The 12,506-nt window shown below is 50.5% G+C and overlaps 5 protein-coding genes across 5 annotated transcripts; 3 read left to right on the top strand and 2 right to left on the bottom strand.

Annotated features, from left to right (window-relative positions):
• Positions 1 to 14: 14 nt before the first annotated feature.
• On the top strand, positions 15 to 1,147 carry N7518_009192 (STIMATE family protein; the record flags this gene model as incomplete). Its single annotated transcript, XM_057190119.1, has 2 exons — positions 15 to 440; positions 503 to 1,147. 2 exons carry the CDS (start codon positions 15 to 17, stop codon positions 1,145 to 1,147), a joined length of 1,071 nt encoding a protein of 356 aa, XP_057037775.1.
• Positions 1,148 to 1,735: 588 nt separating this feature from the next.
• On the top strand, positions 1,736 to 3,709 carry N7518_009191 (WD40 repeat domain-containing protein; the record flags this gene model as incomplete). Its single annotated transcript, XM_057190118.1, has 3 exons — positions 1,736 to 2,071; positions 2,141 to 3,494; positions 3,558 to 3,709. 3 exons carry the CDS (start codon positions 1,736 to 1,738, stop codon positions 3,707 to 3,709), a joined length of 1,842 nt encoding a protein of 613 aa, XP_057037774.1.
• A 621-nt stretch (positions 3,710 to 4,330) lies between these two features.
• Positions 4,331 to 6,375, bottom strand: N7518_009190 (uncharacterized protein; the record flags this gene model as incomplete). The annotated part of the gene is made up of 3 exons (XM_057190117.1): positions 4,331 to 4,768; positions 4,824 to 6,136; positions 6,360 to 6,375. The coding sequence occupies 3 exons, from the start codon at positions 6,373 to 6,375 to the stop codon at positions 4,331 to 4,333; spliced, it is 1,767 nt and encodes a 588-aa protein (XP_057037773.1).
• Positions 6,376 to 6,815: 440 nt separating this feature from the next.
• N7518_009189 (TFIIIC subunit 6 family protein) lies at positions 6,816 to 7,759 on the top strand (the record flags this gene model as incomplete). Its single annotated transcript, XM_057190116.1, has 2 exons — positions 6,816 to 6,872; positions 6,923 to 7,759. 2 exons carry the CDS (start codon positions 6,816 to 6,818, stop codon positions 7,757 to 7,759), a joined length of 894 nt encoding a protein of 297 aa, XP_057037772.1.
• A 1,431-nt stretch (positions 7,760 to 9,190) lies between these two features.
• On the bottom strand, positions 9,191 to 9,412 carry N7518_009188 (uncharacterized protein; the record flags this gene model as incomplete). The annotated part of the gene is made up of 1 exon (XM_057190115.1): positions 9,191 to 9,412. One exon carries the CDS (start codon positions 9,410 to 9,412, stop codon positions 9,191 to 9,193), a length of 222 nt encoding a protein of 73 aa, XP_057037771.1.
• Between the last annotated feature and the right edge of the window lie 3,094 nt (positions 9,413 to 12,506).

The raw sequence follows: 12,506 nt of genomic DNA, 5'->3' as shown, positions 1-12,506 counted from the left end.
CAGACTGAAAAAGGATGGACGGTACGACCGGCTCGTTGGCTTCGATAGCTACAACCACGCTTATTGCTGCTAGCTCCCTAGCCATTCCAACCCCCTCGGGTGCACACACACTATACTATGATGCAACGAATTCTTCAAGCCCAGGGCAGGATCCAAATGGCGAAGGAGGAGAATGCAAGCTACTTGGTCCCTTCTCTGTGTTTGTTCAGATTGCTCTTGGCAGCCTCGCATTATTATCTCTAGTCTATAAGAGATGGAGAGAACGACCGCAGCGCCCGGTGAAGATCTGGGCCTTTGACGTCTCAAAGCAAGTCTTCGGATCGGTGATGCTTCACATGTTGAATCTGGTCATGTCGTTGTTTTCGGCGGGCCAACTGGAGATTCGAAGCTCATACAAGCCGAACCCATGCTCATTTTACTTACTGAACCTGGGAATCGACGTGCGTTTCTTCTGATCTTGTTTTGACTTCTTTTGGGGAGCTGCTAGCTAACTGATAGACAGACTACACTCGGTATCCCCATTCTGATCCTCCTTCTCCACGTTCTCAATCGTTTGGCATCCTACACACCTCTTGCAAACCCCCCAGAATCTATAGAGTCAGGAAATTATGGCCAGCCTCCACGCATAACCTGGTGGCTCAAACAGGCCATCGTTTACTTCATGGGATTACTCGGCATGAAGATATGCGTGTTCTTCCTCATCGAGCTCTTGCCTTTCATCGTCACTATCGGCGACTGGGCTCTAAGGTGGACAGAAGGCCACGCTGCTGTCCAGATCTTCTTCGTCATGCTGCTTTTCCCAGTCATCATGAACGCCATACAGTATTATATCATCGATATATTCATCAAGAAACCAGTGTCACAATACGTGGTGGATGACACAGTTGGAGATTTTACCATAGATGATGATGCTCATCGCCGGGAGGCTCTTCTTGCTGGCCAGGATGAGTCGGATTCAGCCGATTCGGATGATGAAGAAGCTGGGAAATCTCCGAGAACGACCTCGCAGCCGAAGGCTACTGCAGACGCTCTCCAGGGAGAACGTTTACTTCCCGAGGATGACAATCCTGTTCCTCCATATGAACCTCCGAGCTCGAGTGGCAGTGGCGAGGAACGTTATCTGAAAGCTAGTTCAACACAGCACTGAATGTTGCTTTGCGTTCTTGCTTTGGAAGTTTCATATTCGCTTTGTTTTGGTGTTCATGGTTATCTTTAACGTGTATACGATTACTTCGTTCTTGCATATTAGTATGATTTTTCTCATTTTCCTGCTATCTAATGTGCATATATCTAGGTTGTGCCTAGGTGTACTTGGATAACATGGAACTGTTACTCGTATTCCCTCGTTATAGTCAGAATCAACCTATCCAGAGCGACATTGAACTACATGGAATATCTCTTATTCTATCTACTTGTCTATCTTCCCCCTTTTATGTTAGCCTTTTTACTCTCATCAAGTTCATTTAACTAGAGGACTCAAGGATGTCAAATGAGTCTATAGCTGTGGATGGCCTCGGATCCTGGTTTGTTGCCACAAAATCAAGGCAACAGTATATGCCGCCTTCCACACCGCTTTGATCTGCCCATTCTGGAAAAATCAAAGAAGAAAAATATTCAAGCTCCGCCTGAGGAAGATTTGCAGCCTACAATTGCATTATTGCATTCGAGTATCAATTCGGTGACCGAGTCTGCAAGAAGTTGTGCTTGATTGGCAGATATCCTCACACCAACCACCATGCCTAACGTAGGGCTAAAAGAAAAGTCCAAGCGGACGACCACCGGGTCTCCGTTCGAGAACACTACGGCCAATATCCGCCCGGAGGACTCAGATGTCGAGATGGGCGACGAAACGAGCTCGGATGAGGACGATGTGCCCGAGAAAGATGAGGCAGAGAAGAAGCTAGAGCGTCTGCTTTTTGGCGACGATGAGGGGTTCATGGGCGCATTGAAGAGCCAGCAGGACCGCGAGGCCGGTATGGCTCTCACACTGCACAGTGATGATGAGAGCGATGCTAGCGAAGACGGGGAGGAAGGCGAGGGCCGGGATTTGGCTGCTCTGGCCGACTCAGACGTATGCGACTCCACCCCAATGCGTTTGCAGATCTCAGGCTTTTGATCTAACAATTCTGCTTTCATCTAGCTTTTCTTCCTTGACTCCGGTGCACCCCCTACCACAGATTTCATCGGATCACCGGAAACCCCGTCGGACGCCGAGGACGACGAAGAAGAGGACGAACCCGCGGTCTGGTACGACAGCGATGACGAGCGCCTCGCCGTGTCGCTAGCAAGCCAAGCCAGGCTGCGCAAACTGCGCAACACCGAAGCCGAAGATGTAGTCAACGGCAAGGAATACGTCCGACGACTGCGAAGACAGTTCACACGCCTGCATCCTACACCAGAGTGGGCGACGCCGGAGCTCAAGCGCCGCAAGACGGACTCGGACGCAGACAGCGAGGAGGAAATCAACTCGGACGACGAGAACGAGAACCTCTCTATGCAGCCTCTAGCCAAGCTCCTCCAAAATGCCTCCGACCTGACGCGCATAGAAGACAACGCGCGCGGCGGAAAGCGCAAGCTGCGCCAGGAAGTCATCGACATCCAGAGACTAAAGGACATCGGCAAATCCCAACCCTCCTCCGTCGACTCCCTGTCCTTCCACCCGCACTACCCACTCCTGCTCTCCTCCGGGCCAGCCTCCACCCTCTTCCTGCACCACATTTCTCCCTCCGCACCCGCGCCCAACCCCCTCCTCACCTCCCTCCACATCAAGCACACACCCATCCACACGTCCGCCTTCGCCGCACCCACAGGCAACAAAATCTTCGCCTCCGGCCGCCGGCGCTACTTCCACATCTGGGACCTGGACACGGGCAAAGTCGACAAAGTCAACGGCTCCTCCGACCGCAAGGAAGAGCAAAAGTCCATGGAGCGCTTCAAGCTCTCCCCGTGCGGCCGCTTCGTCGGCCTAGTCGGCACAGCCCGCAAGGGCGGCGGTCTGATCAACGTGCTAGACGCCAACACCGCGCAGTGGATCGCCCAGGTGCGCGTCGACGGCCGCGGCGGCGTCGCAGACTTCGCCTGGTGGTCCGATGGCGAGGGCATGACCGTCGTGTCGAAGAATGGTGAGGTCTCTGAGTGGGACGGACGTGTCGGCCGTGTCGTGGCGCGCTGGGTCGATGCCGGTGCAGTCGGCACGACGGTTCTCAGCCTTGGTGGTCGCTCGGGTCGGACGCAGCTTGGTGGTGATCGGTGGGTGGCGATTGGTTCTTCGAGCGGTATTGTCAACGTGTATGATCGTCGCGAATGGGCGGCTGCGTATGCGAACGCTTCGGCTGCTGAGAAGGATTCCCCCGTCCAGGCTGGTATCCCGCGTAACCCTGACCCGGTGCGTGTGCTTGATCAGCTCACTACACCTATTAGCCATTTGATCTTTGCGCCTGATGGGCAGATGATGGTTATGGCGAGTCGGTGGAAGCGTGATGCTTTGCGTCTTGGTATGTTTTCTGGCTCTGCTCGTGTGTTTTGTGAGTTATTTGCTAACCTTGTTTATTTTATAGTTCACCTTCCTACCTGCACGGTATACCGGAACTGGCCTACTTCCAATACGCCATTGGGTCGCATTTCCTCGGTGGCTATTTCACCGAACTCGGAGCAGTTGGCTGTTGGTAATGAGCAAGGTGGCATTCGGCTTTGGGAGATTCGGGGATAGAGGGCCCGTCTGAATAAAATATTTATGTTTTCTTGTCATATATTTACTACCCCGATAGTGGCACATGCTTTTTCATTTTGTTGTATAGTCGCTGGTAAATCAACGTGGTCTCCGGGTATAAAGTTAGGGCTAAGTCCATGACCTTCTGTGCATGATTAAAAGGAAGCCAAGGTAATACCTAAGGTTTAACGAAATATACACGCAATATTACTTTCGTAGTAGACCATTCATTTTTAAGTCATAGCTGTCTAGCGAGAAACAAAAACGCAGAACGCCCAGGATCCAAAGAGTAGAGTAGGAATTAAGCCATTATACACGCCATAGCACATGCAAGCCGTGTCAAATTAAATGGGTCATGGTCTCATTCGTGCGAATGAGGGAGGGATCTATACTGTTGGCCTTGGTCAAGGATTTTCAGTAACAAAAGGGTATCTGGGGGAAACATTCAAGGAAAAAAGAGGAATAAAAGTAAATAGTTAGCAAGACATCCCCGGGGTGCTTTGCTAAATTTAGGCTGGGTATAAATTGGATCTTTCGAAGATTCCGACGGGGAAGGAGAGGGGCATGGGCAGATAATTCGTAACCGTGACTGATGAGAGCTTGAATGGATCCCACGAAAGGCTACTCTCCCGGTCTGCTTGCGCCCCATCGCTTGGGTCGCTTGCCTTGCTCGACATAGTTCTTGACGACACAGGGGGAACGATCGGGTCCTTGACACACCTTGTGACGGTTGAGGTGTTTAAACTTCGGGCCAATAGGTCCGTTCACGAAGTGGTATTGGCCTGCAAATCGATACTGACGAGGATCGCTTAGTGGGTAGAATTTGTCACCCCAGTGGCCCCTGTAATGGAACCATTCCGTTGGCGCAGAAGGGGTGAATGTGGACGCCCGCAAATGCTCGTTGTCAAAGTCATATGTGTAGGCTTGCGAGTTGAGGAGAGGATCCCATAGTGGACCGCGATCGGTTACATCGTGCAGCAGTCCCCAGGGAAGAAGGTAATCGTGCACTCCGGCCGTGGCATACATGGCATGGCTGCCCTCTGCAGAGTAGATGACGGGCTGGCAAGGTAAATTAGTAAGATAATCCTTGCCGCTTGTGTCATTGGGAACTCACCCGTTGTCCGATCTTCTCAACGGCTTCATAGCTATAAGCCTCTCCGCCCTGGTGGGCACTGAAGAAGAGCGCTTTCGGGTTGCCATTGTGGAATCGCACCAGACAATGCTCCCAGTCGCCGACGTGATTGCCAAATCGCACATTGGCGACAGTGTTACCGAGGTTGAAGCTATAAAAGTAGAACCAGAACGCATCGACAATTCCGTTGCCTTTGTCCATCACCACCAGGATTGCAGGGGCATCGCTTCGACCACCGGCAGCATCCTGGTGGATCTCCTCTCCACCGTAACGTTTTCGGATCTCCTCTCTGAGTATTTCCTGAGCTTCAGAATGTTCGTCGGTGTCCGATTCGGCAGCTTCTTGTTGCAATTGGTAATAATCATACCACTTGGCACGATCCTCCTCCGTGTCGCCGGGGATATCACCGTCGACTCGACCATCCCAATCAGCCCAGGATTCTTCTTTATCGTCCCCATCTGCTTGCGGGATATTCTTATCGCCTTCCAGCCAGTGTGGACGCGTCTGCGCATCATCATTGCTCGTCAAAAAAACGTGCCGTGGGCCCCACTGGTTCAACTCATCCAGATCGGCCAGCGTCGGATGGTCCCATTGGGCTTGAATCGGGGTGTAATTGAGGGTCGGAGTGGTGTGGTACAAGTGCTCTGCGATATCCCCCGGCCAGAATTGCTCACCGGAATAAAGGTGAACGAGTGGGGCATAGTGGAAAACGTAGTCCGGGATCTGCCGCCGAGCCCGCTCCTCGGCATCCCACTCGGACTCACTAGCGCCGCTAAGCCAGAAAGACCGCCATGGTGCCTCTGGCTCGGCATCTTGCGCTTTCACCCACTGTGCCGGATCGCGATGTCCGAATGCGCCGAGGACGGTTTGTATATGGGAGGCGCCGCAGACGCCCAGCCACCGGCAGGATTTGCGGTCGAACCACGAGCGCGAGCTCGCAATCCAGCTCCGCTCCTCCTGGTCCTCGGTAGACCAGACAAAAGCACCCGGCCGGAGGATGTGGATTAAGCTGTTGATAGACACATACGCTATCAGAGTCGAGAGCACGCCGATGGTTGCCTTGGCCTTCCGGGTCATCTGCTGGAGCGAGTCGACATAGACTGTCAAAGTAGAAGAACTATGTGGGGTATGTTCATAGACTGCGAGTTCGGGAATTCCAGTCGAGGCTAGCGGTTCAATGCGGTGGGATTCAAGTGGTAGGGCTGCAGCAGGTGGGCATTCCCCAGGGACTATAGTGGGACGAGAGATAACAAAAGTTGAGACAAGGAGGGCGCACAACAGGGCCGTGGGGATACCTATATAAAAACACACGGTCCCTTTGTTAGCGAGCCCGAGAATTTCCCGAATAAGAATACAAGAAGGTAAAGGAAGAAAAATGGCATAGGATGATCCAATATCGCGAGCTAGTCAGACCGGGAACCTGCGGAAATGGATCGAAATCATAGCCAAGCCGGATGCCATATACCGAGTACATGAGCTTATCCGTCGAAAGCCGGAGCGGAAGGGACGGGAACTTACGAAGAGATGATCCCATTGCTCCCAAGCGTGCAGAATGGAAAACGTGGAAGTTGTTTAAGTTGATAAAAGGCGTTGCGGTGAGATGTGGGCTTTTTCATAAGGCTGAAGCCAAAGGTCTGGGCACAACTCCCAGATAAGACTGTATAATGATCTTGGATACACAGCCCTAATGTGACCCTTCATAATGCATTGTACTCGAGGATAAAATGACTCAATTGTCTACGAAATCCCCTCCATCTGAAACATGAAAACATAAAAACATGCGCATGTTCAGGCCGTTTTCGCCACCAGGTCCCATAATATTCTGTTGATTTCGTCCCAATCGGGCGGAGGGGGAAAACCTTTGAGGGTTCACCGCTTGCAGAAAAAGCTGACTCAGATTTTATCTTATCTCCACTTGACAGACCACCGGGCGCATCCAGACCTTCCAATTCGTCATTGATTTGTCGATATACAATGGTGGACTCCGAATCCGATGGAGAATACGAGTATGAATATGGCACGGAGACGGAAGTGAGAATAATGAGCCCGGTCTGCTCTCAATGGTACTAATCATTTGATAGAGCTTTTATCTCAACCTAGACCTGACCGCCCACCATGGTCCAGTGCGCCCTCCACGCCGTCGCGCAAAGGATACAGGGTCCCTGGAGGATAGCCAAAACCCTGCAGAGGACATGAGCCAAGCCTTTCCGAGCGAAGCTTATCATCCGATCGAGAGCGCCGAGACAGGCAGTCTCCCGAACGAGCGGATCCAAATTCTCGACCTCCACACGAGCAACCCGATCATTTCATACTACAATCAAATGTTCAGTTGCTCCTGGGCTGACCATATTGGCACTGAGCTAGTTTTTGTCCGTCCGGGCACAGAGACAGACAACCACTTCCCTCAACCGCTACACCGTGGAGCCAACTACGAGCTTGTAGCCGCCAACAGCGTGAAGATCCTCGGCCGCAAGGCACAGCTCGCCCCTAGTGCTGGGCCAGGACCAGTTCAAGGCTCTACTGAGGGAACCTCAAGCACAGTACCTACCGCGGAGTCCGCGTCTTCTCAGGGCGCTGAACCCCTCGGCGTCCCCCGTCGTCCCGCGGCGCCATCTCATCAGGCGCAGTTTCTCCACAGGTTGCAGCAGATCAAAACTGCCAAGGGAGAAACCGATACCGTTCGCACGGTCATGAGTACACGTCGGAATGTGAATATGACGGATAGACAGCAAGGGTGGGCCCGGACCGAGGCGCAACTTGCCGAAATCGAGCGGCTCAACGAACGGGCTTTGAGAGGAGACTTGGAGGCCAAGGCGACTCTCGAGCTGCTGATTCAAGAGCTAAATCCTGACGAGGCCGAGGCAGAGTCTGAGTCCGACTCGGACTTGACGTCTGACAGCGATGAGCTTACTTCATGAATTGCAATCGACAATGTGCTGACATCTGGTCAAGCTGTGTCTGTGAATCATCCGGAGCCTGAACAGCTACCTGATGTCGGTATCTCAGTGGACCTACGTTGTAGTACATAGCCGAATTGTCCCGCCGGAAACCGCGGAATAGCGCCAGCGAGGAGATATTGATATCCTCGCGGGAAGCAAAAACCCTACTCCCGTGATGGAGACACAGCTGACCCTCTCTTCTCTGTGATATCGGAGGAATGGCATCACAACGGTCAACCCGGGACATCCTAGCAAAGCCATCACCGGTGACAAGCCCCACCCAACTCGACCGGCAAACAGCCCATCGGTGGAGCCATCTCAGCTACGCTAAAATAGGTGGATCTACTCCGTAGAGAAGTAACGTCATTCACAAACTTAATGTAGGAATGACATCCCTTGTTCCATTTAAAAATTACTGATCACGCAAACCAACCTGTAGACGATAAACAATGATAGAAACATAGATTTGCGCGAACCAATTGTATCCTGTATCTGCCCCGTTCGACATCTAGAACATGTGCATAGGGCACAGAGCAGGTTGTGCGACTCCGTTGACGTCCACAATGCTAGACTGGTGACGTCGTGATCGGCATGATCTTCACATGCAGCAAGTAGATGGGCCGTTACTCGCATCGGACGACAGGTTCCTAGCTGTGTATCTTGTATCATGTACAACATAGTGGCTACTCCCCATCGCCGACGCACGGAACTACTGTTCTAGACACTTTCTCCGACTTTCCGAGGTAAGTGCGATGACCGGACAGCCTAGGTTAGATTTTAGAAGAGTTGACTAGTTAGTTAGAAAAAGCTTAGTTGTAATGAAGAAGTTATGTTGTAATTAAGGTAGTGTTTACAACAAATGTACACACTGGGCAATATATAATCATAGTAAGAAAAGATGTCGAGTACATATCCATATTGAGGGTATACAGGGACATAATGAAATAAGAAAATACCCAATTGATTTCTGATTCGGAAAGCCCAGGGAGAAAAGAAAACAATTATAACACCAATTCCCCAGACTTTTAAAAGCGCTCCAATGCGCAAAACCAGAACCAGATAATAAATGCCCGCCAATAAACACGCTAAATCCAAGAGGCGACAAGTAAAAGGAAAGATAAAGACAAAGAAGACCCAAAGAGAAAGACATAAGGCTAACAAGCATCGCGGATATCAAGTGGAAGAACGAAGTAGTAAAAAGGAAAAAGGAAAGAAAGAGAACAACGGACAGGACGGGGCGAATCCGCCCAACAGTGCCATGCACGCAAGACCATTATCGGGAATATTAGATAATGGTACAATGATTTCCCCTGAGAAGGTCGAGAAGGAAGAAGAATGTACCGAAGAAAGATGAAAGATGAAGGATGGTATGATCGAAAGCCGAAACCGAGAAAGGAGGAAAATGTGGAATCACTCCAGGTTCAGACTGGGGATATCATTGTAGGAAGCCGTGCCCTTGGAGAAGGCGACGGGCGATGGGGGAGGCGCGGGGGGCATGCCGTCGATGAGGATCGAGCGGGTCTTCTCTGCCTTTTGGGTTGAGGCTGTCATGATCGCGCGGGAGATGTCTTGAGACATTGAGAAGGAAGGTGGCATGACCGGGGTGGCGGATTTGGTTGCGACGGAGGCCATTGTTTGGATTGTGTTTGGATTGGATTGTTTTGGTGTAGAGAGATGATTTAAGACTCGAGTTTCGAGTGTTTTAGGTATGTAGGTTGGAGATGAAGTTGATCGTTTCGGTTTACACTTGGGAAAGTATGGGGTAACCAGATAAGCAATGTATATGGGCTGAGGTTCGAGAGTAAATGTCAGCTTCTGTTGCAGAGTGCTTGTGCTTTGTAGGCTATAGATGGACTTTGCGGCTCCGATGTTGCCCGAGTTCGGCCCCGGTCCCGGGGGATCGGGTGTGATGTGGCAAGAAGTGACGGGAGTTAAACTTACAAGGAGAAAAGGAATCGGGTTCGGCTATTTGGCGAGATGTAATAGTAATAGTAATAGTAAAAGTGGTGGTGGTGGTTGAGATTATAGGTTTCGTGTAGTTGTGAAGAGGCTGAACTTGAGTATTGCAGGTATAGTATGCTCCGTAGAATACTCGAAGACAATGAGAGCGAAGGTGATAGCAAAGCTGTTGACAGTGCTGGGTATAATAATCGTATAGGCGGATGAACAGAGAAAAAGGAGCAAGCTGATTTCAGGGTCAAGGAGTCGTTTATATTTTTCCCCTTCTCACTAAAAAATAATATAAAAAAAGAAATGAGACACCCAAAACAGACATCCCCGTAAAGTGTGGAGGAGTACATTCCCTGGGGAAGCACGAAAGTACCCAGTACATACACGCATACCTGGCCAGGCCTGATGCTTACTCCCTAGAGATCTGCCATGTCGATTCGCCTCATTCTAAACAGCCCAATAACCCAGTTATCGAGGTAGGGGGACATTCATCGGAATAACGGGAGCCCAACCCGGAAACAAGAAAAAACAAAGGAGATAGGCCTGACGCGTTAGTGTGGGGAAGAAACTAGGGGATGAGAATCGATGAATCAACCATTTGATACCTGGTTATTTCATATGTATGTCCTCTGTATGTACTATGTATTGCGTTATTGACATTGTCCATTGTCTGGTGGGAACTACTCCGTAGCGAAAGCCGATTGAACCGGTTGAACCGGCAAGGCTCTTTACGGAACTAAAGAACTAGTGCTACTTAAGCGTCGTTTTCTATGATTCTAGCACTCCGTACGCCTTCTAGCGTTGCCCGGAGAAAACTCGCTTTCAGACCTCGGCACGAGAGCGGAGACGACGATCCTTTCGAGAACAAATACCGGGGCCCAGCGACCAAATTGCCGGGGTTATGGAAGGGGGTTTCCCCGTTGCGGTGTAGGAGATCGGCTTCAGGGTGGCGACAGGAATCGGAGCTATTATTTAATAGACCTGCAATATCCATGGAGTATACATCCGGGGAAAAGGTGTGATCGAGTATGTATGGAGTTCAATAACTGATTTTCACCGTCTATTGGAAATACTCCAATCAGGATTTTTGTTCTATTTTGACGTGCTCATCAATTCCCAAGGTGCATTGTTAATCAGGATGATCCTTCAAAAATTGAGACGTTGAGCTGGGCATTATAAAAGGGGCTCAAGTACCGGTATACCCACCTATAGCCACATCCGTCTGATCAAACAACACTTGTATGGAATAGTACATTGTACAGCGCCACAGATAGACCTGTAATAGTTTGGGAGTATACTTCGCCAGGGGCCGAAACGTCTGGGGCACAGATCAAAGTTGTTTGAGATGTGTTGATATTGACGTATGAGTACGGAGTACGGAGTACTCCGATGCACCTTGGTAAATTCAGGGGCATAAACGTTGAGCTACAAAAGTACCAAAATCCCTTTGACCCGTTCTCCCGCCGATCGACGCGAATAGGGGACTCCACAATTCTTGTTCCCCGGATTCAAGGGGCGAGTACGGAGTACGGAGTAGTGACTATTTAATATGCACTCCACTGCCACATATTCTCACAATGTGACGTTATCTGGGCAAGGAAGAGTGTTACTCTCAGTCGTAGGATCAGAATGTCCATTCCTGATTTCTTGATTTCCTGGGTACCGGGTCTCCGACGGTGAGGCTGGGCGTGTTCGGGAATTTCGAAACCCCTTTGATCGCGGGCCTCCCGTGGTATCTGCTATAATAATAGCAACACTATATTACTACGTCATATCGTATCGGCTACTACTTCCGTATGTCTGATATACTTGCATATGGAGGTGCACTATGTATCTCAAAGATTTAGATAACATTCTTTTCGCGACGTAAGATAAGGTCTCGGCCTGGTGACTTGGCCTGTTCACCGCTCGTTGAGAGATACTTTTGATTTCAATGGTAGATTGTAGCGATCGGACAAAGAGGGGAAATGACGAGTTGGCTGCCCAGTGTGTTGTGAGATACACCATTTTCGACATTTGTGGTGCCAACTGTGGGATGGATTCGTCAGGGGCAATATGTACAACACATCCTATGCATGATTATGAGCTGACGTGATCGTGGGCTGCTCGCTAGTTATTCGGACTACTTGAGCATAAAACCAATGTTGGTCTACCCAATACCGCAGTTACCGACAGACGGGATATCCTTGTAGGCGCCAGACGTAGGATAGGACACTCTTTGACTCTTGGACTCACCTACATATAATAGTACCCTGGCGTACTCGTGGACCCCTCCAGCCAAACAGGATAAGGCGAAGGCAGGGCTGATTTGCTCGATACGCAGGGGATGCTCCGATCGGAAAAGATCGAGACCCTCTGAAAGGTGCCCGATTCACAGGGCACTGACGAATTGTTGAGTTTGGAATCGCGTTCTATCCTGGCCCTTGCACGTCTGCGAAGATCTCTAATTATAACCCCTTGGACTTGTCCCCAAGATCGATCTTCTAGGAACGAGAGCCCTTTATCTGCAACTCCGAACTCTATGCCACTTCCAGCCTTGCAGAGAATATGCTTTCAAAGACGCGACCTGACTATCTTCGAGATGATCTTCTGACTTGCTGGTCCCGTGCCCGTGTCCTGTCTTGGGACTTGACTCGCAAGGTTCTCCCTAACTGCCAACACCTGGGAAATATATACAGAGAGCTGTGAAGTGGTAGCTGAGCTCGTGTCGGATGGTGACACCAATCAGGCATCCGCAGGCCGTGATAAAAACGGGGAACCAGCTGTATGTGTCAGA

Source organism: Penicillium psychrosexuale (genome assembly GCF_028828465.1).
Source record: "Penicillium psychrosexuale strain IBT 29551 chromosome Unknown utg000005l, whole genome shotgun sequence".
NCBI lineage: Eukaryota > Fungi > Ascomycota > Eurotiomycetes > Eurotiales > Aspergillaceae > Penicillium > Penicillium psychrosexuale.
This window is presented reverse-complemented; position numbering and strand designations above follow the sequence as displayed.